Here is a 24643-nt window from a genome sequence, read left to right as displayed (position 1 = left end):
CATTTCCATCTGCAGTCCCTGGCTACCTAAATTAAAGGGATACAAAAATTATGACAATAAAATCATACACAAGTATTAAGAAAAAAGTCATAAAATGCCCTTTCATGGACACATACTTAATATACAATACAACCACACCTCATTTACATCATCACACAAAGACAATACATGCTCTTGTTCACATCTGTCATCATTTGTAAAAACAACCTTGATTTTAACAGACACACCTCACAATTTACAACAAAAATGCTCTCATGGATAAATATAATACACATTAAGTTGACATGTCAAACAAGGTGCCCACCTTAGTGACCGTGTGAGCAGCTTTGATTGCTCCAAAGCCACTTGCAGCCCACACCTATCAGTTTATGGTTTGCGTAAAGGCTAACTTGTTATTTTCCTTTGTAATCTCTGCCTACTGAGCCTATGGTGCTGTTAAGTTATTGTGGCTCAATTTGCCTTAATTTTTTTATGTTAATGTATATTATTATTTAATATATATTATTGTTTTAGTTGTTTAAGAGATATTCCTGGCTCTGAATTTGCTCATTGCTATTTTTATGTTTTTGTGCATTATTTGTTGCCACCATCATTAAATGAACAGGATACTCATCAGTTACTCTGTACTTGAGTAGTTTTTTCACAACATACTTTTTACTTTTGCTCAAGTAAATATTTGGGTGACTACTCCTTACTTTTACTTTAGTAATAAATCTCTAAAGTAACAGTACTCTTACTTGAGTACAATTTCTGGCTACTCTACCCACCTCTGGTCACCAGGCAGAATTCAAACTGTAAATCCCGCCCCCCAGTTTGCACACCTCACTAATAGTCCCGCCCAGTTTCTTCCTCTCAGGAAGTGCACGACATCGTGCACGCGCATAGATTGTTGACAGTCTGAAGAGTACCGGAGGATCCCCGAGTTCCTATTTTGTTGCAGAAAATGTCGTCACAGGTACGTGTTTCTTTATTCTAATTATGAAATGTTTATGTTGCTAAGCTGTAATATCACCATATATAATACAAATATTTAGGAAAGATCTAAAGGCAAAAACCACAAACTATGTCTCCGCTTACAATACACGGGACAGCAATCGTGTCAGCACGCAACAAGATAGACACCAAATATAGGAGAATGGAACACGAGATGACCTGTCTAGAAGGAAAACAGCCGCTTACGCTTCCGAAGTTAGTCCAAAACTGGCCCGTAATGCCCTCCATCTTGAATACGCCGGACCAATATTAAATCGAGTTTTGGCTCTTTGTTTGTTTAGACGTACAGCGTCTTTCTTTTCTTCTTCGGATTTCCTCTTTTTGTTTTTTTTAGCAGCGCATGTGGGTGTTTGGCAGCCGTTCTTTACTGAAAACAATTCCGCGCAGTGTACGCGCGTCACTATATATTGCGTCAGCCAATGAGGAGGCTCCTTCGTGGGCTCTGCCCCCCCCCCCTCCCCTCTTTAAATCCTGTGATTGGATCTTAAAGGCCTACTGAAATTAAATGTTCTTTTTTAAACGGGGATAGCAGGTCCATTCTATGTGTCCTACTTGGTCATTTCGCGATATTGCCATATTTTTGCTGAAAGGATTTAGTAGAGAACATCGACGATAAAGTTTGCAACTTTTGGTCGCTGATAAAAAAAGCCTTGCCTGTACCGGAAGTAGTGTGACGTCACAGGTTGTGGAGAGCCTCACATCTGCACATTGTTTACAATCATGGCCAGCAGCAGCGAGAGCGATTCGGACCGAGAAAGTGACGATTATCCCATTAATTTGAGCGAGGATGAAAGATTCGTGGATGAGGAAAGTGAGAGTGAAGGATTAGAGGGCAGTGGAAGCGATTCAGATAGGGAAGATGCTGTGAGAGGCGGGTGGGACCTGATATTCAGCTGGGAATGACTAAAACAGTAAATAAACACAAGACATATAAGTATATATACTCTATTAGCCACAACACAACCAGGCTTATATTTAATATGCCACAAATTAATCCGCATAACAAACACCTCCCCCCTCCCATCCATGTAACCCACCAATACAAATCAAACACCCGCACAACACACTCAATCCCACAGCCCAAAGTACCGTTCACCTCCGTAAATTTCATACAGCACATATATTTCCCCAAAGTTACGTACGTGACATGCACATAGCGGCACGCACGTACGGGCAAGCGATCAAATGTTTGGAAGCCAAAGCTGTACTCACGGTAGCGCGTCTGCTATCCAACTCAAAGTCCTTCTGGTTGTGTTGCTGCAGCCAGCCGTTAATACACAGATCCCACCTACAGCTTTCTTCTTTGCTGTCTTCATTGTTCATTAAACAAATTGCAAAAGATTCACCAACACAGATGTCCAGAATACTGTGGAATTTTCCGATGAAAACAGACGACTTAATAGCTGGCCACAATGGTGTCCCAATATGTCCGCACAATCCGTGACGTCACGCGCAAACGTCATCATACCGAGACGTTTTCAGCAGAATATTTCGCGGGAAATTTAAAATTGCACTTTACTAATCTAACCCGGCCGTATTGGCATGTGTTGCAATGTTAAGATTTCATCATTGATATATAAACTATCAGACTGTGTGGTCGGTAGTAGTGAGTTTCAGTAGGCCTTTAGGAGGTTAACCCATAGACATTTTATAAGTAGACGCAGCATTGGCTGCTGTGACGCGAGAAATTCGGCCGCCATCTTGAAGTGGTTTTGATTGATTGATTGAAACTTTTATTAGTAGATTGCACAGTGCAGTACATATTCCGTACAATTGACCACTAAATTGTAACACCCGAATAAGTTTTTCAACTTGTTTAAGTCGGGGTCTACTTAAATTGATTCATGATACAAATATATACCATCATCATAATACAGTCATCACACAAGATAATCATCAGAGTATATACATTGAATTATTTACATTATTTACAATCCGGGGTGTGGGATATGGAGGGGGGGGAGTAGGTTTGGTCGGTATCAACACTTCAGTCATCAACAATTGCATCATTAGAGAAATGGACATTGGAACAGTGTAGGACTGACTTGGTAGGATATGTACAGCAAGTAGTGGACACAGAGAGAGAGATCAGAAAGTATAAGAAAAAGTGTCTACATTTGATTATTTACATTTGATTATTTACAATCCGAAGAGGTATGATGTGGAAGGGAGGGTGTTAGTTTAGGGTTGCATGGAGGTGTTCTTTTAGTGCGGTTTTGAAGAAGGATAGAGATGCACTTTCTTTTACACCTGTAGGGAGTGCATTCCACATTGATGTGGCATAGAAAGAGAACGAGTTAAGACCTTTGTTAGATCGGAATCTGGGTTTAACGTGGTTAGTGGAGCTCCCTCTGGTGTTGTGGTTATGGCGGTCATTTACATTAAGGAAGTAGTTTGACATGTACTTCGGTATCAGGGAGGTGTTGCGGATTTTATAGACTAGGCTCAGTGCAAGTTGTTTAACTCTGTCCTCCACCCTGAGCCAGCCCACTTTGGAGAAGTGGGTAGGAGTGAGATGGGATCTGGGGTGGAGGTCTAGAAGTAATCTGACTAGCTTGTTCTGGGATATTTGGAGTTTAGATTTGAGGGTTTTGGAGGTGCTAGGGTACCAGGAGGTGCATGCGTAATCGAAAAAGGGTTGAACGAGAGTTCCCGCCAGAATCCTCATGGTGCTTTTGTTGACCAGAGAGGAGCTTCTGTAGAGAAATCTCGTTCGTTGGTTAAAGGCCTACTGAAACCCACTAGTACCGACCACGCAGTCTGATAGTTTATATATCAATGATGAAATCTTAACATTGCAACACATGCCAACATTTCCCTCGCCCGGACGCGGGTCACCGGGGCCCCCCTCTGGAGCCAGGCCCGGAGTTGAGGCACGGCGGCGAGCGCCTGGTGTCCGGGCCTGTCCCCATGGGGCCCGGCCGGGCACAGCCCGAAGAGGCAACGTGGGTCCCCCCTCCAATGGGCTCACCACCCATAGCAGGGGCCATAGAGGTCGGGTGCAATGTGAGCTGGGCGGGAGCCGAAGGCAGGGCACTTGGCGGTCCGATCCTCGGCTACAGAAGCTAGCTCTTGGGACGTGGAACGTCACCTCGCTGGGGGGGAAGGGGCCTGAGCTAGTGCGCGAGGTGGAGAAGTTCCGGCTAGACATAGTCGGACTCACTTCGACGCACAGCAAGGGCTCTGGAACCAGTTCTCTCGAGAGGGGATGGACTCTCTTCCACTCTGGCGTTGCCGGCAGTGAGAGGCGACGGGCTAGGGTGGCAATTCTTGTTGCCCCCCGGCTCAGAACCTGCATGTTGGAGTTCAACCCGGTGGACGAGAGGGTAGCTTCCCTCTGCCTTCGGGTGGGGGGACGGGTCCTGACTGTTGTTTGCGCTTACGCGCCAAGCAGCAGCTCAGAGTACCCACCCTTTTTGGATTCACTCGAGGGAGTACTTGAGGGTGCTCCCCCGGGTGATTCCCTCATTCTACTGGGGGACTTCAACGCTCATATTGGCAACGACAGTGAAACCTGGAGAGGCGTGATTGGTAAGAATGGCCGCCCGGATCTGAACCCGAGTGGTGTGTTGTTATTGGACTTTTGTGCCCGTCACGGATTGTCCATAACGAACACCATGTTCAAGCATAAGGGTGTCCATATGTGCACTTGGCACCAGGACACCCTGGGCCGCAGTTCCATGATCGACTTAGTAGTTGTGTCATCGGATTTGCGGCCTCATGTTTTGGACACTCGGGTGAAGAGAGGGGCGGAGCTTTCTACCGATCACCACCTGGTGGTGAGTTGGCTGCGATGGTGGGGGAGGATGCCGGACAGACCTGGCAGGCCCAAACGCATTGTGAGGGTTTGCTGGGAACGTCTGGCAGAGTCTCCTGTCAGAGAGAGTTTCAATTCCCACCTCCGGAAGAACTTTGAACATGTCGCGAGGGAGGTGCTGGACATTGAGTCCGAGTGGACCATGTTCCGCACCTCTATTGTCGAGGCGGCTGATTGGAGCTGTGGCCGCAAGGTAGTTGGTGCCTGTCGTGGCGGTAATCCTAGAACCCGTTGGTGGACACCGGCGGTGAGGGATGCCGTCAAGCTGAAGAAGGAGTCCTATCGGGTTCTTTTGGCTCATAGGACTCCTGAGGCAGCGGACAGGTACCGACAGGCCAAGCGGTGTGCGGCTTCAGCGGTCGCGGAGGCAAAAACTCGGACATGGGAGGAGTTCGGGGAAGCCATGGAAAACGACTTCCGGACGGCTTCGAAGCGATTCTGGACCACCATCCGCCGCCTCAGGAAGGGGAGGCAGTGCACTATCAACACCGTGTATAGTGAGGATGGTGTTCTGCTGACCTCGACTGCGGATGTTGTGGATCGGTGGAGGGAATACTTCGAAGACCTCCTCAATCCCACCAACACGTCTTCCTATGAGGAAGCAGTGCCTGGGGAATCTGTGGTGGGCTCTCCTATTTCTGGGGCTGAGGTTGCTGAGGTAGTTAAAAAGCTCCTCGGTGGCAGGGCCCCGGGGGTGGATGAGATCCGCCCGGAGTTCCTTAAGGCTCTGGATGCTGTGGGGCTGTCTTGGTTGACAAGACTCTGCAGCATCGCGTGGACATCGGGGGCGGTACCTCTGGATTGGCAGACCGGGGTGGTGGTTCCTCTCTTTAAAAAGGGGAACCGGAGGGTGTGTTCTAACTATCGGGGGATCACACTCCTCAGCCTTCCCGGTAAGGTCTATTCAGGTGTACTGGAGAGGAGGCTACGCCGGATAGTCGAACCTCGGATTCAGGAGGAACTGTGGTTTTCGTCCTGGTCGTGGAACTGTGGACCAGCTCTATACTCTCGGCAGGGTCCTTGAGGGTGCATGGGAGTTTGCCCAACCAGTCTACATGTGCTTTGTGGACTTGGAAAAGGCATTCGACCGTGTCCCTCGGGAGGTCCTGTGGGGAGTGCTCAGAGAGTATGGGGTATCGGACTGTCTGATTGTGGCGGTCCGCTCCCTGTATGATCAGTGTCAGAGCTTGGTCCGCATTGCCGGCAGTAAGTCGGACACGTTTCCAGTGAGGGTTGGACTCCGCCAAGGCTGCCCTTTGTCACCGATTCTGTTCATAACTTTTATAGACAGAATTTCTAGGCGCAGTCAGGGCGTTGAGGGGATCCGGTTTGGTGGCTGCGGGATTAGGTCTCTGCTTTTTGCAGATGATGTGGCCCTGATGGCTTCATCTGGCCAGGATCTTCAGCTCTCACTGGATCGGTTCGCAGCTGAGTGTGAAGCGACTGGGATGAGAATCAGCACCTCCAAGTCCGAGTCCATGGTTCTCGCCCGGAAAAGGGTGGAGTGCCATCTCCGGGTTGGGGAGGAGATCTTGCCCCAAGTGGAGGAGTTCAAGTACCTCAGAGTCTTGTTCACGAGTGAGGGAAGAGTGGTTCGTGAGATCGACAGGCGGATCGGTGCGGCGTCTTCAGTAATGCGGGCGCTGTATCGGTCCGTTGTGGTGAAGAAGGAGCTGAGCCGCAAGGCAAAGCTCTCAATTTACCGGTCGATCTACGTTCCCATCCTCACCTATGATTATGAGCTTTGGGTTATGACCGAAAGGACAAGATCACGGGTACAAGCGGCCGAAATGAGTTTCCTCCGCCGGGTGGCGGGTCTCTCCCTTAGAGATAGGGTGAGAAGCTCTGTCATCCGGGAGGAGCTCAAAGTAAAGCCACTGCTCCTCCACATCGAGAGGAGCCAGATGAGGTGGTTCGGGCATCTGGTCAGGATGCCACCCGAACGCCTCCCTAGGGAGGTGTTTAGGGCACGTCCGACCGGTAGGAGGCCACGGGGAAGACCCAGGACACGTTGGGAAGACTATGTCTCCCGGCTGGCCTGGGAACGCCTCGGGATCCCCCGGGAAGAGCTAGACGAAGTGGCTGGGGAGAGGGAAGTCTGGGCTTCCCTGCTTAGGCTGCTGCCCCCGCGACCCGACCTCGGATAAGCGGAAGAAGATGGATGGATGGATGGCACATGCCAACACGGCCGGGTTAACTTATAAAGTGCAATTTTAAATTTCCCGCTAAACTTCCGGTTGAAATCTCCTTTGGATGATGACGTATGCGCGTGACGTAACCAGTGAAACAGGGGTATGGCTCCCCCATTGAAGCCAATACAAAATAGCTCTGTTTTCATCTCATTATTCCACAGTATTCTGGACATCTGTGTTGGTGAATCTGTTGCAATTTGTTCACTGCATTATGGAGAAAGAAGCTGGGCAAGCAAAGAAGAAAGTTGTCGGTGCGAAGCGGAGTATTTTGCGAGGGAAGTCAGCAACACAACACGGCCGGTGTTTGTTTACATTCCCGAAAGATGCAGTCAAGATCGAAGAACTCGGACAACAGAGACTTTTACCAGGAGGACTTTGACTTCGATACACAGACGCCTGTAGAGAACTGGGACAACACATACTCTTACCAGGATTACTTTGATTTGGATACACAGACGCAGACGCGGTACCGTGAGTACGCAGCTGCGCTTCCACATTGATGTGGCATAAAAGAGAACGAGTTAAGACCTTTGTTAGATCGGAATCTGGGTTTAACGTGGTTAGTGGAGCTCCCTCTGGTGTTGTGGTTATGGCAGTCATTTACATTAAGGAAGTAGTTTGACATGTACTTCGGTATCAGGGAGGTGTTGCGGATTTTATAGACTAGGCTCAGTGCAAGTTGTTTAACTCTGTCCTCCACCCTGAGCCAGCCCACTTTGGAGAAGTGGGTAGGAGTGAGGTGTGATCTGGGGTGGAGGTCTAGAAGTAATCTGACTAGCTTGTTCTGGGATGTTTGGAGTCTATATTTGAGGGTTTTGGAGGTGCTAGGGTACCAGGAGGTGCATGCGTAATCGAAAAAGGGTTGAATGAGAGTTCCCGCTAGAATCTTCATGGTGCTTTTGTTGACCAGAGAGGAGATTCTATAGAGAAATTGCGTTCGTTGGTTGACCTTTTTGATTACCTTGGTTGCCATTTTATCACAGGAAAGATTAGCCTCTAGAATGGAACCTAGGTAGCCGGATGAGGAGCCGGCGAGAAGCCTAAACTGACAGTTGACAGGTAGAAAACAAAGATGGTGTTCAGTGTTTTCCTGCTCAAATGAGCAGACTGTTGAAAATAGGAATCGGGGGATTACTTTTCACAAGTAAGATTTAACATTAACGTACTACTGGTTGTATTTTGTAAAAAGAATATTACCACAGAGTTGAGAAGGAGCAAAGATCTTCAATAGTACTGAAATCGTCATCGGCGGTCACTCGAACGAGTATGACGATCCTCCTGGTAGGGGTGTATCCCTTTATGGAGGATGCCTGTGTGTGACTTAGTTTAACGTGGGGAGACTGGTGCACAGACAGTCACCACACGATCCTTGACAGAATCGGGTCAGGGTGCAGTGACATGGAGTCCAAGACGACTGGGGATCCTTTTCTGCTGCAGCCTTCTTCCGCTATCGCAGCCGTTGTGGTAGTTCTTAAATCTACCGTCTTCCGCCTGCTCGGCCGTTGAGGTCTTCACCGTATCCTTGGCTAGGGGGCAGTCAGGTACTAGGCCTTTGCCAAGGGCCACCTGGGGTAACAGTAGTAAAGGGGTTAACCTCCTAGTGCACCAAGACCCCATAGAGGAGCCTCCACTGCCGGATGCACTTTAACGCCGCTAGCAAACAAGAGTATGACCATAATAGAATTGCTTGTTAATTAAATTAATTACATTTAAACATTTCATACTTGAATAACATAAAGTTGAAATAAATGATGAAGATAAAGATTGTAAGACAGAATTTGATTTTATTCTGAATTCAGTTAAACAAATTGGTGGTTTTAGCTGATATAAAGACTTTCAGGTGTTTATATATGTTTATGTTTAAGTATTTGGCAGATGTTTTTATCCAAAGCGACATACATAAAAAATAAATATAAAACAATCACTGTAAACATTATCATTTAAGGGAATAATGTAAAATATCAATACAAAGTGTCAAGACAGAATAAACTCTCTGCTGCAGCAACAGAAATAAGTCTATAGGTCCCTAAGATACATAGATATCTAATGTATTCATACATTGTTTATGTAGGATATACGCATGTGTATATATAACCTAATCATATTGTTTCTTGAACTTGTCAGTGATGCCTACTGGCGTCTCGTCAGTGCCAGTAGGCAGTAGCGGTCGATGCTGCGTCTACTTATAAGATGTCTATGGGTTGACCGACAGGAAGACAAATAAGTTTGTCCTCCGGGTTAGCGTGCAAACCAAATATTTTTTTGTTTTATTCTGAATTAAAATATTTGTATAACTCAATAATTAAAGAAGAAAACAAAAGAGCCATGATAACCTACGTTCTAAATTGTTTTGTTATTTGTTATTCCTTTATGTTTGTGTGTTACTTCTCGTTAATGTATGGAAGTACTCGATTATCGTTATTGGAATTGTTCAATGTCTGTATTATTCTTTAAAAGATAGATAAATAAAACAATTTTTAAAGTTTGTCATTCAGGGTTTTATTTACGTAAATACTTAATTATAAGGCACACACCCCATGCAGACGTACAATTTTTTCAGAAATAATTACTGTTACGATATACTGTATGATGCTAATATGATTTTTAGTTAAAGATTATAATTTAGGTACCCCAACTTTAAGACTGATCTGTGTGTTTTGTAAGCGCTTTGAGTTAACACAAGTGGTTTTATAATGAGTTTAAACTCATTTTAATTGAAGTGCTTTCATTGTTAACTACATTTTAAATCGTATTTATCAGCAGTTTAATGTCTCGTTAATCTCTAAAATAACTCTCGTTTTTAAAAAATACTTTCTTTTATATTTGCTTTTGTTTACAGTAGTACTGTAATCTTTACCATGTATATGCCATCTGTAGCTTGGATTATTCGGAAAAAAACAAGCAATCCTAATAATGACCTTTGACCCCAACAGCAAGGATCATATAATCCCATTGTTTTTTATTATCAATTCTTGTAAATTACAGAAAATGCACGCTTTAGACTACCACGAATTGATTTACGTGGACTCCGACTTAAACAAGTTGAAAAACTTATTCGGGTGTTACCATTTAGTGGTCAATTGTACGGAATATGTACTGTACTGTGCAATCTACTAATACAAGTTTCAATCAATTAATCAATCAAACCATACATCCATTTTCTACCGCTTGTCCCTCTCGACTAGTAGTGTCGAAATACAGACATAATTATTATTATTATTTTATTTATGTATTTTTTTATTTTATAAACCTTTATTTATAATTTTAAAAAAACAAAACAGGTAAAGAAACAGTTCAATAACAGTACAAAACAGCGCCAGGGGGTTATAAATTAACTAAAATAGAATGCAAAAAATATATATGTAACAGAATGTAAAGCCATAGGCTCACACAAGTTCTGTAAATAATTTAAATTTGGAACACAGCATCGTAGTTTTCACAGCTTTTTGTTTGTTAGAGGTAGAGTGTTTTAAAGTAGAGTTCTAATTCTTTTTTTAAAGGCACAACAAACAAGTCCAGTATTGAGAAACTTACATTTATGAATATATAACTTAGCCCATAGTGTAATGAGGTTGCAAAGGTAAAACAAATAGCACATCTTTAAAACAAAGCACAAATTTGTCATTAATATTCCGACAGAATTATTTTAGTTATAAAAGCCTACATCAAAGCGTTTTAAATGAGACATCACGATTGGTTGGATTCACAAACGTCATCGCCTACGTCATCCAGTGTACTTCCGGTATGATCAGAAAACAACAGAGAGGAGCGAAACGGCGTGTGTAAATGTTAAAATAGCGTAACAGAAGCTTGTATTTTTCTTTTGGCTTGTTCAAGGGAACAAAGACAAACACGTCGACATGGTAAGGCAACACTTGCTTTCATCTACAACCACTGACGAAGCCGTCAAAATGTAACAAAAAGTCGACGCTGTTGAGCTAGCTGCTGCCAACAACACCACAGAGAATCACGCACCGTCATCATGAAACTTAACATGAACAAACCGCCATTATGTGTTTATTCCTTTCCAACATGTTCTGGTTCATAACACATTGGGTTTTCTTTTACAGTTTTCTTTTCACGTCTTCGACCACCCAATGTCTCGCGGGTTTCAGAACCGCTTTTCCACCCAGTACCGCTGCTACTCGGTGTCGATGCTGGCTGGTCCGAATGACCGCTCTGATGTGGAGAAAGGAGGCAAAAGTAAGCTGGAATAATATTGCAAAATCAAATATGTAGAACTGTCAACAAACTAAGAAACATCTTCCATTTCATCACTCGTCATTTTTTTTCTGGTGCAGTTCTCCAGTGGTTTACTTCTTGTATAAATGGGAGAACTATTAATACTTCTTTTAATGATGTAATGTCCACTGTGTCCAAGCTGTCATGTGGTGTGGCCCAGGGTTCAGTTCTGGGGCCTGTTTTGTTTTTGTTGTATCTGATGCCGCTTGGGAGGTTGATCAGTAGTTTTAAAAATGTTTCTTATCATTTCTATGCCGATGATATTCAACTCCTTCAATGATTCAGTTTCACTTGTTATCTGAGTATCCTGTATTAAAAACTGGTTGTCCTCAAATTTCCTTCAGATAAATTCAAACAAAACGGAAACTCTGATAATTGATAAAAAATATCCCCCTGATCAAGAACTGACTTGGTGTTCTGGGTGCATCTGTTAAAAGCAGCCTCAGAAACCTTGGTGTTGTGTTGGATCAGTCCATGTCTTCGCAGGGTCACTGTCGTCAACTGACCAAAACTGTTTTTATCATCTCAGAAATATTTCTCAAGTGAGAAATTTGTTGTCAAAATTGGATCTCGAAATGATCATTCACACGCTCATTTCGTCTCGCATTGACTATTGCAATTCTCTCTTCACCCTTTTCAACAAGTCAACACTAAAGATACTTCAGATTGTACAAAATGCGGCTGCCAGACTTTTGACCGGTGCTCCCAGAACAGCCCATATCACCCCCGTTTTATCCAGTCTTCATTGGCTTCCAGTCAAATACTGCATTGAGTTTAAAATTGTAGTCCTGATATTCCGTGCGTTGCATGGTGGGGCCCCTCAGTACATCACTGACTTGCTATGCCCCTACTCTTCAGGGCGCAGCCTCCAGTCTTCAGGCCAGGGTCCTGAAAGATCCCGAAAACTAATTTTAAAACCCGTGGAGACCTGGCATTCCTCCTAACTCCTCATAGCTCCCAGACTCTGGAACAATTTGCAAGAGTCCCTTCGTGATCTTGACTGTGTTGAAACTTTTAAGAAACATTTGAAAACTCCTCTTTATATTAAAGCTTTTAGTTAATGCACCTTTTAACTATCATTTTTAATCCACTTTGTATCCTTTTTATGATGTTGCCCCTGTGGTTTTAAATTGAATTGTTTTACTTTATCTATGTTTTGTACAGCGCTTCGTGATTTTATCTGTGAAAAGCTAATTACTAATTTGCCTGATTTGTTTCCCTCAGTTATAATGCCACCTTCAGCACTTGACCAACTCAGTAAGTGCACATCTTCTCAGAAAAACTCTGTCATTACCTTTTCCCCCTAATTCCTAACTCTCCTTGTGTTGTCCATCTTCACAGGTAGACTTAACATCACCTACCCTATGCTATTCAAGCTGACCAACAAGAACTCCGATCGAATGACACACTGTGGGGTTCTGGAGTTTGTGGCCGATGAGGGAATCTGCTACTTGCCACACTGGGTGAGAAACAGATTTGTTATAAAAACCGAACCTTAAAAGGAATATGTTGCCTTCCAGCATACCTGTCAACCCTCCCGTTTTCTCAGAGAAACTCTGTTCCTATATTTTTTTTTACTTCCATGTAGGGCAGAAACTCGGTCTGGGCTTAAAAAATTAGATTAACAATTGTTTCCAATATTTTCCCCTTCTTTTTAAAGAAACAATCAATCAATCAATTTCCTTTATTTAACTAGGTAAAGACTCATTGAAATGAAAATCTCTCTTTCAAGAGCAACCTGACAAAGAGGGCGGCACAAACAAAGTTACAATAATAATTACAACAAGACAACACAACAGAACAACAGCAGTCATACCACAACAGGTCAAAAATAATTTAAAACAATTAAGTCATAATTCAATTTAAAAGAAAGTACATTTCCCAATAGAACCGGTATCTCGATCTTTTAAGATGGACTTAAACTCCCCCAAAGTGATCAATTCTACCAGTGAATACAAATGACAGAGATAATTCAAAACATGTTTTGCTTTTATTTGATCAAAACTAGTAGTTTGAAATGATATTACATACACTGCATCTTACTTAATCTTAGCAAAATTCTCATGTGTATAATGTTGTTATTTTTAGACCGCATATAAATTGTACCTTTTATGCAATCATTATCAAATAACTAAATTAGGAGCTTCCTCTGGGAGGCACTACTTCTGCTTCAATAAAATACTTATGCAAACAAAAATGTAGCATTGTACATTGCATGCAAATAAGTAATAATCTTCAACATTGAGATTAATGAAGTGCAAACTTAAAACTTCTGTCTTGAAAAAAATACTTCTGTAAACAAAAATGTAGCATTGCACATTGCATGCAATTCAATAAATCAATCAATAAAGATACCAATAATCCTTAAGTAGTAATAAAATGTAATCAGATGAATAAAATGCAAACCTAAAACTTCTGTTGTAAAAAAAAGATTACTGTAAATAAAATTGTAGTATTGTACATTGCATGCAAATAATCAGGTAAAACATTGAGATGACTCTGTATTTTTAGTTGGTGGATAAACACAGACTTTTCCTTGAAGTATCCTGTGTTCCTGTGTAGTGTGTACTGATGTTAAAGACATTTCATTGCACATGTAAAATATCACTATATTGATGTTTCAATGCTATATAATTACACGAGAGTTTTGCAGCTGCACTCCTGCGTAGTAATCGTTCTGTGCATTGTTTTCCTTTCTAATCATACTGTACATAGTACAATGTGTAAATTATTTCACCACAGTAAGCTGCTTATTAGGTGGAATTTGTTGTTCTTGCGGTCTTGTAGTCTCGTAAAGGGTTGCGTTACCCTTCAGTTCGATGCTGTTCAGATGCTGGAATAACTTTGTTGTGTTGCTGCCTTTTAAAATAAATTTTGCAGTGGCAGTTACTTGTTTTCACACCTTTTGCCACAAATCTAAAGCATTTTCATTAAGTTGAAATCACACTTCTGCACCCTGTATGGCCAGAACTTTTTTTATTTATTATTATAAGTAATAGATAGTGATGCTTTAGAATAGCATATAATAGAATGCCTTTTATATTCACTATACACAGGTACAATGAGATTAAAAGCAACTCCAGTATCTGTGCTACAGTCTACAAATATGCAAAACATAGGAAGGAAAGAAAATAAAAATAGTGCAAAAGGGGCTAAGGTGCACAGTCCAGTCCTGACAACAAATGTTCTGAATGTGTTGTTTAAATATTATACTATATACATATCAAGATACAGGTGATGGAATTCCTGCTGGGCATTGCTGCCTGACGCACCTCCTCCAGTGCCTTTTGACAGGTGTGCAGTGACACCTCACCGAACACCTCTGTGGGCATAATCGGGTCATCAGCTGGGGACCACCATTCATCAACGTTTCGCTCCTTTAACCCCAGAACGTCTCATGGTGGCTGAGCGATGGCAGGGATGTCTCACTGCCACCCCCTGCTGATGTCCTAGGTGTTTTCCCCCCAACTCTTATGCTTCCTCCTTAGCCACAGCCAGAAGCTGCCTTTTTCAGCCTCCTCGGCCAGCTCTTTCATGGCTTTCCGATGCCCCGCTCCTGTGCATCCAATGTCTCGGAGTAGGCGGGCAGTTGAGGAACCCACGAAGCCCCTACACCCCACTTCCACAGGGCAGATGACAGCTTTCCAGCCAGCCTCGCTGCACTCTGCTGCCAGGTCAGAGTACTTGGCTCGCTTCCGCTCATAAGCAGCCTCCAACCCCCCCTCCCATGGGACAGTGAGCTCGACCAGAAGAACCGTCCTGCAAGCCTCTGACCAGAAGACCAGGTCTGGCCGTAGCGATGTTTCGACGATCTCCCTGGGGAACTGGAGCTGCTTCCCCAGGTCGACCCTCATGCTCCACTCATTTCCTGGTGAGAGGAGTCTCGCTGTAGCTCTCTGGTGGGGGTGTTTGGCACCATCCCCAGCCCTCGCGAATTGGATGAGATGTCTGGCTGGAGCGGAAGGTCTGCTATTTGCCTCCTTTCTGCAGGTCTCTGACACCTCTGCCAACTTTTTCAAGACTTGGTCGTGTCGCCATCTGTAGCGACCTTGCGACAACGCTGTCGAGCAGCCCGACAGGATGTGCTGGAGGCTTGCGTTTATGGTGTTGCAGGTCTCCTCGGCACCAAACCATTGGTGGAGGTTTCGGGGACAAGGCAAGGTGTCGTATGTTGCTCTGATCAGGAAGCTGAGCCAGGCTTGGGGGATCTTCCACAGGTCAGACCATGACATCGTCCTGTCTGAGACCTTCCCACAATGTCCAACGACCTTGCTGGCCCTGGGACACCGCTTTGATGTTCAGTTGTTCCTGCTCATTTCTTGCCACTTCTGCCACCACCATGGCTCTCCGGTCTTCTTTGGAAGCCTTTGACCAGAACAAGGGAGCCTCGCCCCTCCCAAGCCCTGCTCGACCTTCCTGAACTCTGCCGACCACTTCACGGTGCTTCAGCCTGCAGATCGCCGTGTCGACCTCTTCTTGGGCTTTCCACTTTCATCCTGTTCTTATCTGGGTGCCCGCTGCTCTCACCAGCTGGTCAGTGGATTCCCTCAGCTCCAGCACTAGCCGAGCCTTCTCTTGCTTGTATCCCAGGCTGATGGATCGCAGTGGTAGTTGAAGAGCGTTCCTACCAAAGAGGCCTACGTCTGAGAGGCACCTTGGTAGTCCCAGCCACTTTCTGATGAACGAGTTTGCCACCCCGTCCATCTTGCTTACCACTGAGGGGATTTCGCTCATCTTCAGTGGCCACATCACCCTTTGGTACAGTATGAACTGGTAGCACCATACTTTGTACTTCCCAGGGAGTTGGCTTTGATTGATCTTGGCCAGGCCATCTGCGAGCTGCTTCCTCACCGTCTCCCCCATCTGCCTGTCAGAGAGCTCTGCTGTGTAGGTGCAACCCAGGCTACGAACAGGTTGATACATACATATATACAGAAGCATTCAGACTGTGGGTGGAAAGTAAAAATTTCATGGTAAAAGTGGAATTTTTTACATCAAGTCGAGCGTCACGTGACTCAATCAAACCATATTATTTTACGCTACATCATCAGTGTTTCCCATAAACTGCCAAGATACCTGTGGCGGTGGGGGCGTGACTGTGGGCGTGGTCACCATGACATCATCGAGTAATTTGCATAATTTACTACAATGATATGATTTTCTCTAAAAAGGCTCAAAAAATGTATACTTACTTATTAATATTAACAGTTTTGTTTTAAACGTCCATCCATCCATCCATCCATTTTACAATATAATTACAACACTTTATGTACATATTTATATACAGATTTGAACAACAAGTTATTCACTGAAATATATTTATTAATTGTGGTTCTTACAAAAAAGATATCTTATAAAATATAAAAGCTAAAATGTCTCTTAAAGCTCTGCCCCTTTAATTAGTGCATACTAAATCATTTAACTTTAGCCTACTACTACAACCATATTAGGGGCGGCGTGGCGAAGTTGGTAGAGTGGCCGTGCCAGCAATCGGAGGGTTGCTGGTTACTGGGGTTCAATCCCCACCTTCTACCATCCTAGTCACGTCCGTTGTGTCCTTGGGCAAGACACTTCACCCTTGCTCCTGATGGGTGCTGGTTAGCGCCTTGCATGGCAGCTCCCGCCATCAGTGTGTGAATGGGTGAATGTGGAAATACTGTCAAAGCGCTTTGAGTACCTTGAAGGTAGAAAAGCGCTATACAAGTATAACCCATTTATCATTTATTCATTTATTTATATTATTTACCAGCAACATAAAGTGAAATAGAGGCAGAGGTGTCCTGCCACAGTCAGTAACAAATAAACAGAAAACAGTAGTGGTGGTAGATAGACTCAGAGCTTCATCAAACATCTGATCCACTGAACAAAGAGCTCACTGACAAAGCTTAACCTATTGTTACTATAACAATCTACAAGGTTAATGTAGGTTGCTTCTATTTCTTCCCCTCCATTTTTCTGCATTCTTTCGTATCTCAAGTTATCATTACGTACAGGTATATGTATTGTTGCATTTGAACAACTGTATTGTGGATAATAAAGGTAAAGTATTGGTATTGTTCATTATCAATAGCGCTATTTCTATTGGTATTTGTATTGCTCCATTTGTAGTGTAATAATGCTCATTGTCATTTCTGTATTGTTTTATTTTCGCTAACTGCTTATTTGCTATTACTTTTACCATCATATTTGTACATGTCGTATTTGCTGATGTTGCTCTATTGTTGTTGTTGTTGTGTTTGCTGTTGTTGTTTTTGTCTCTGTCTAATCCCCCTCTTGTCCCCACAATTTCCCCCTCTGTCTTCCTTTTTTTCTCTTTCTATCCCCTCCTGCTCCGGCCCGGCTGCACCAAATGATAATATAAATACATTTAATAAAGTCAAATACAAATAAGGCAACAAGAGAAGTATCCTACACTTCTCATTTGTAAAGTAAATCTGAACAGCCGATATGGGTATCTACATCAACTATATGATTTGCCTGAGAAGCTGGACAGGACAACAACAAAAAATAAAAAAAATAAATGTTTTTAAATTTGTGGCGGACATAATTCTTTCGTGGCGGGCCGCCACAAATAAATGAATGTGTGGGAAACACTGATCATGTAGAAATGTTAACAGCATTAGTTGACGGGACATTTTGATACTGGTCTGCGGGGTTGGGTTCCCTGTTACTGTTATTTCAAGGAAATGTATGTTATTTTCAAATGAAAATGTTGACATGTATGCCTTTTACTAGATCTAATATTTTTCAATGGCAGTATAAGATATTGACATGATCTACATACCCCCACAGATGATGCAGAATCTGCTGCTGGAGGAAGGTGGTCTGGTCCAGGTGGAGAGTGTCAACCTTATGGTGGCCACCTACTCAAAGTTTCAGCCACAGAGTCCCGACTTTTTGGACATTACAAACCCAAAAGCAGTGTAAGGAAAAAAGCCGTGTGGAACATAAAACGGATCCCTGTCACGTGATCATGTAATATCTCTTTTTCAGGCTGGAGAATGCTTTGCGGAACTTTGCCTGCTTGACCACTGGTGATGTCATAGCCATCAACTACAATGAAAAGGTAGAACATTGAATTCACCAACTTGCTTAAGTAGTTTTTGTACAATGACGTTACCGCCACCACACCTGCTTTTTACACAATAATGACTGTGTTCTTAGTCATTTTCAGTGGATAGTAAATCTATGCTGCTGTACCAGCTGTACACTGACTACTCTGAAGTATATCCAAGTTTCATTTCTAAATCATTGTCCCTTGACAAGATATAATTGAATAGAACAATAGAGTTGTATTGTCATTATTACAGTGAACAGGTTCAAAGAACAACGAAATGGGAGCAGATCCCCTAAGGTGCATACACAATAATTTAGTAATATAAATAGTAAAAAAAGATTAAAAAAAAGAAGATATGTATCTATATATATGTATATATCCATACACATGCATATATCCATACATATGCATATATATACATATACACATATAACATTATTGCACATTATAGTCCAAAAAAATAAAAAGACATGACACATGAGGACATGACGGACACATTGTGCTCACTCAGGGCCTGTTTAATGCTATTATAGCTCTTGGTTAAAAACTGTTTTTTAGTCTATTTGTGCCCGCTTTTAGCACCCTATAGCGTCTGCCCGAGGGTAGCAGTTCTAGGTGGCAGTGCCCGGGGCGGGATGGGTCTTTCAGGATGCTCTGTGCTTTCCTGAGACAGCGGGAGCTGTACAGATCAGCCATGGAGGGGAGGGGGCATCCGATGATCTTCTGGGCAGACTTTACGACCCTCTGACATGTGGCGGCCCAACTGCACCCTCTGGGGGCGGTTGGATAAGAAGTCCTTAATCCACATGCAGATGGAGTTCGATAGACCCAGGTCTGACAGTTTGGACACCAGTCTGTCAGGTATTATGGTGTTAAATGCCGAACTATAATCCACAAAAAGCAGCCGCACGTAGCTCCCCCCCGTCTCCAGGTGACCCAGAGAGGAGTGTAGGGCTGTGGCGACGGCGTCCTCTGTGGACCTGTTGGCTCTGTAGGCAAACTGGTGTGGGTCGAGCTCGGGAGGGAGGACTGAGGTGATATGGGTCCGTACCAGCTTCTCGAAGCACTTCATGGCTATAGGTGTAAGTGCAACTGGACGGTAGTCATTCAGGCAGCTGATGGAGTTCTTCTTCGGCACCGGGATTATTGTGGAGGTCTTCAGGCATGATGGGATGACGGCCTGAGAGAGGGACTGGGTGAAGATCTTAGTATATACCCCAGCCAGCTGGTCTGTACAGTCCCTCAGTACCTGTCCCGGGACCCCATCTGGGCCCGTAGCCTTCCCCGGGTTCACCGCCCTCAGCGTGCGCCTCACCTCATGCTCCTCCAGTATAAGGGTACGGCTGCGGTGGGTGTTAAGTGGGGGTGTTGTGACGGCCGCAGGTGTCTTTCTCTCGAATCGGGCGAACAAGCTGTTTAACTCCCCCCGCTCGAGAGGTGTCACCGTCAGCCGAAGGGTTACTGGGTCTGAAGTTGGTCAAGTGTTGTATTCCATTCCATACCTCCTTGGTGTTGTTGCTCTGAAGGTGGTCTTCCATTTTCCTCCTGTGCTCGACTTTTGCCTCTCTGATACCTCTCTTCAGATTGGCTCTGGCAGCACTGTAGAGTGCCTCGTCCTGCGCTTTGAAGGCACTGTCTCTCTCTTTGAGTAAGCCCTGTACTTTTTTTGTCATCCAGGGCTTCCTGTTGGGGTAGACCCGGATGCGCTTGTCCACTGTGACAGTGTCTATGCAGTGTTTTATGTACCCCAGGAACGCTGCTGTGTACTGCTCCAAGTCTGAGTTTTCAAAAACTGACCAGACTGTTGATTCAAAGCAGTCCTGCAGCTGTTCCATGGCTCCCTCCGTCCATGTTTTGACCGTTTTGGTTGTGATAGGAGCACTTCTCCTTATTGGTATGCAAGCTGGTAATAGGAGCAGGAACATGTGGTCAGACTTGACTAGTTGGGATAGTTGTTTGGCTCTATATCCATTTTTTATGTTGGAATAGACTTTGTCCAGTGTGTTAGCTCCCCTCATGGCACACTTCACATGCTGGGGATGTTTAGGGAGCACCTTTTTCAGGTCGGCATGATTAAAATCCCCCGCTATGATGTGGACTGCGTCAGGATATTTGTTCTGTTGTGCACTGATTGTATCGTGCAGCAGAGCTAGCGCCGTGCTAGCGTTAGCATCGGGAGCTATATACACGTTAGTGATATAATTGAAAAATGGCTGCTGAAATATGAGTGGCCTTTTGAAGCCTGACCATTAACAAGAACAAACTTATTTCAGATTTATGAGCTGCGAGTAATGGAGACCAAGCCTGATAAAGCAGTATCAATTATTGAGTGTGACATGAATGTAAGTATTTCTCCATGTGCAGTATTTTTTTCAATGTTGTGCCACATGTAATACTTCAATGTGTCGTCACTCACACAGGTGGATTTTGACGCTCCGTTGGGTTACAAAGAGCCTGAGCGCCGTCCTCAGAACCACGAAGAACCAACCGTGAGGACCATGTTTAAAACGTGTATTTTTCTGCTCTGAGCTTCATCGATTGTTTTATCTATACAGGAGGAAGAGGCAGATCCAAGCAGTTACTTTGACATGGATCTAGGATTCAGAGTAAGTAGTTGTTAATAATGAGGGGGAGATGTCTTCATGTAGTTATGTGATCACACTGAGTCGACTCTATAGGCTTTCACCGGCTCTGGCAATCGTTTGGATGGTAAAACAAAAGGGATTGAGCCCAGCCCATTTCCTCTGACCGCCAACGACATTAAAAGGTTAAATAAAACTTGTTCAATATTTACCGTCCACTTACACAAGCGAATTCAGGCGCTGTAAAACATAGCTAGACATTTTTGTTGTTTTTATCTTGCCATACAGAGGTATTCCCAACTATGAGTTCAAAGTCGGCAGAATCACCTTCATCAGAAACTCAAGGCCACAGCCTAGGAAAATGCTTGATGATGTAAGTCCATGTGTTTAATATTTCCCTAAAATACCATCAATGTCATCACTTTGCTTACTCTCCAAGCCATGTGCCGCTATTAAAACTATTTTTCTCAGGATGACGCCATGAACAGATTCATCGCCTTTTCCGGAGAAGGACAATTATTACGCAAGAAAGGAAGAAAGCCATGATGAGTTCGAACAGGACTTCATTCAAATGCGCGTGCACTCACACACACACACACACACACACACACACACACACACATATTGTCACTTACACTTGTAGAGGGAAAGCATTCTTTCAGGTGCACAGGGATGTTGTGTTCCCATCACTTTGGAAATTGCAGTTCTGTGGAGTTGGGCTAAGTGCCGTGTTAAAATGGGCAGTCATATTTCTGCTCAATGAAAGAGCCATAAATTGCAGCCAGTGCTTGGTTTGGATTCTTATAGTAAAACATGACCAAGGTTAATTTATGAAGCATCATTATTTGGATTTGAAGGTTTACTTGACCTATTTTTATTATAATTATTAATTTGGGGAAAAAAATCATTCCACTTCCAACATGCTGTTCCCGTTATGACTTATTATTGTAAGAAAATGGTTGCAAAATTTGTTGACCTAGTTTTTTGATAATAATAATAATGGCAAATAATTTTTTTTCTGAGACATTGTAGGGATTATTTGGATTATTTATAGATAAATAAATGATTGTTCCAACAAAAGTGGTTGTTTGTGTTGTTCATTAAGCGCACCATGAAAAATAAAACATGTCCATACATAGTAGGTGCACTGGTGCATTTATAATCAACTGTTAAAATAACAGTATTTTTGCAATATTGTGACATAGTTTCTCAAAATTAGAATATTGTGATATTTATTTTCTGTAATGCAATTAAAAAAAAAAAAAAAAAAAAGTCATACATTATGGATTCATTACACATCAACTGAAATATTGCAAGCCTTTTATTATTTTAATATTGCTGATTATGGCATACAGCTTAAGAAAACTCAAAAATCCTATCTCAAAAAATTAGAATATTTCCTCAGACCAAGTTAAAAAAAAAGAAAGATAACAGCAAAACAAAATCAAACATTTGAAAATGTCAATTAATGCACTCAGTACTTGGTTGGGAATCATTTTGCACTGATTACTTACACCAGGGTGGCCGAGTGGTTAAGGCGTTGGACTTAAGATCCAATGGACATGTGTCCGCGTGGGTTCGAACCCCACTCCTGGTAATTTCTTTTGATTTCAAATTAGAAATGGTCACAGCTGATGAGGTGTTTAAAAAATTGAGCGCGCTCCACCCAAACAAGGCCACCGGCCTTGATAATATTCCCTCTAGATTCCTCAGGGACTCTGCCTCCATCATTGCCCCGATCATCACGTACATAATAAACCTATCAATTACACAAGGCCAAGTACCAAAAGACTTTAAGATAGCAAGAGTAACTCCCCTCTTTAAAAACGGAAGCAAATTGGAACCTGGCAACTACCGACCTGTTTCTATTCTCAGTTCCATTTCAAAAGTAATGGAGAAAATAGTTTATGAACAGGTCGATAGTTACCTTGCCACTAATAAACTCATGTACAAATTCCAATCCGGCTTCAGAACTAACCACTCCACTGACACATGCCTTCTCTATCTGACCGACCACATCAAGCATGAGGTGGACGCGGGCAAATACTGCGGCATGGTCATGCTGGACCTTCAGAAGGCCTTTGACACCATTAACCACGCTATACTGTTGGATTAGCTCAGAGCAATCGGATTTAACAAAACCTCATGGAGCTGGATGCAATCTTACTTGGAGGGGAGGGAGCAGGTGGTAGAGGTGAACGGCACCGTGTCCCCCCCCCCCCTCTCAGTGAGCTGTGGAGTCCCCCAAGGCAGTATATTGGGGCCTTTACTGTTCCTAGTATACATAAACGACTTGTCATCGGCATGCGACTGTGTTTGCGGATGACTCGGCCTTGCTGGTATCAGACAGGGACAAGTCATAGGTGGAGAAAATCCTCAGTGCTGAGCTCTGTAGAACTTGCACCTGGCTCGCTGACAACAAGCTATCTATACACTTGGGTAAAACGGAATCCATCCTATTTGGGTCCCACATCAACCTTAAGAAAGTCAATGACTTCACTATAAAAGTGGGTGACATTGTTATCACCAGGAAAGATGAGGTCACCTACCTAGGTTCCATTCTAGAGGCTAATATTTCCTGTGATAAAATGGCAACCAAGGTAATCAAAAAGGTTAAAGGCCTACTGAAATGATTTTTTTTAATTTAAACGGGGATAGCAGATCTATTCTATGTGTCATACTTGATCATTTCGCGATATTGCCATATTTTTGCTGAAAGGATTTAGTAGAGAACAACGATGATAAAGATGCAACTTTTGGTATCTGACAAAAAAAAAAGCCTTGCCCCTAGTAGCGTGACGTAGTCAGTTGAACATTTCCGCAAAGTTCCCTATTGTTTACAGTGATGGCGGCCTGAAGTGAGAGCGATTCGGACCGAGAAAGCGACGATTTCCCCGTTAATTTGAGCGAGGATGAAATATTTGTGGATGAGGACAGTGCAAGTGAAGGACTAGTTGGGAGTGGAATCAATTCAGATAGGGAAGATGCTGTGAGAGCCGGGGGTGACCTGATATTCAACTGGGAATGACTACAACAGTAAATAAACACAAGACATATATATACTCTATTAGGCACAACACAACCAGGCTTATATTTAATATGCCACAAATTAATCCCGCATAAAAACACCTAGGTGTTTGTTATGCTAGCTCCTAGCTCCTAGCTACTAGCTCCCGTCCATATAACCCGCCAATACAATTCAAACACCTGCACAACACACACAATCACTCAGCCCAAATGACCGTTCACCTAACCCAAGGTTCATAAAGCTTATATATTTAACCAAAGTTACGTACGTGACACGCATGTACGGGCAAGCGATCAAATGTTTGGAAGCGCAGCTGCGTACTCACGGTACCGCGTCTGCGTCTGTGTATCCAAATCAAAGTAATCCTGGTAAGAGTCTGTGTTGTCCCAGTTCTCTACAGGCGTCTGTGTATCGAAGTCAAAGTCCTCCTGGTAAGAGTCTCTGTTGTCCGAGTTCTTCGATCTTGACTGCATCTTTCGGGAATGTAAACAAACACCGGCTGTGTTGTGTTGCTGACTTCCCTCGCAAAATACTCCGCTTCGCACCGACAACTTTCTTCTTTGCTTGCCCAGCTTCTTTCTCCATAATGCAATGAACAAATTGCAACAGATTCACCAACACAGATGTCCAGAATACTGTGGAATAATGAGATGAAAACAGAGCTATTTTGTATTGGCTTCAATGGGGGAGCCATACCTCTGTTTCACTGGTTACGTCACGCGCATACGTCAT

At 43.5% G+C, this 24643-nt stretch overlaps 1 protein-coding gene and 1 non-coding gene across 3 annotated transcripts; both read left to right on the top strand.

Moving 5' to 3' along the window:
* Positions 1-838: 838 nt before the first annotated feature.
* ufd1l (ubiquitin recognition factor in ER associated degradation 1) lies at positions 839-21950 on the top strand. Of its 2 annotated transcripts, none has more exons than XM_062025598.1 (12): positions 839-955; positions 11073-11205; positions 12469-12501; positions 12586-12707; positions 18037-18167; positions 18238-18310; positions 20575-20643; positions 20722-20790; positions 20857-20907; positions 20980-21068; positions 21172-21256; positions 21355-21950. In XM_062025598.1, exons 1-12 carry the CDS (start codon positions 944-946, stop codon positions 21427-21429), a joined length of 942 nt encoding a protein of 313 aa, XP_061881582.1. In that variant the 5' UTR covers positions 839-943; the 3' UTR covers positions 21430-21950. The 2 variants fall into 2 exon arrangements, with proteins under 2 accessions (XP_061881582.1, XP_061881583.1); XM_062025599.1 differs by lacking the exon at positions 839-955 and adding an exon at positions 10705-10865 and having other exon boundaries at positions 21355-21949.
* A 447-nt stretch (positions 21951-22397) lies between these two features.
* On the top strand, positions 22398-22480 carry trnal-uaa (transfer RNA leucine (anticodon UAA)). The gene has a single exon. It is a non-coding gene; the product is annotated as a tRNA-Leu (tRNA).
* The last annotated feature ends 2163 nt before the right edge of the window (positions 22481-24643 follow it).

This window comes from Entelurus aequoreus, linkage group LG17 (assembly GCF_033978785.1).
Source record: "Entelurus aequoreus isolate RoL-2023_Sb linkage group LG17, RoL_Eaeq_v1.1, whole genome shotgun sequence".
NCBI classification, from domain to species: domain Eukaryota; kingdom Metazoa; phylum Chordata; class Actinopteri; order Syngnathiformes; family Syngnathidae; genus Entelurus; species Entelurus aequoreus.
This window is presented reverse-complemented; position numbering and strand designations above follow the sequence as displayed.

Excerpts from the sequence above, each read along its gene's own strand:
- ufd1l (XM_062025598.1), top strand. Across the intron at positions 12,502-12,585 it reads TTCAGCACTTGACCAACTCA|GTAGACTTAACATCACCTAC; the intron begins GTAAGTGCACAT and ends CCATCTTCACAG. Across the intron at positions 18,311-20,574 it reads CCATCAACTACAATGAAAAG|ATTTATGAGCTGCGAGTAAT; the intron begins GTAGAACATTGA and ends AACTTATTTCAG.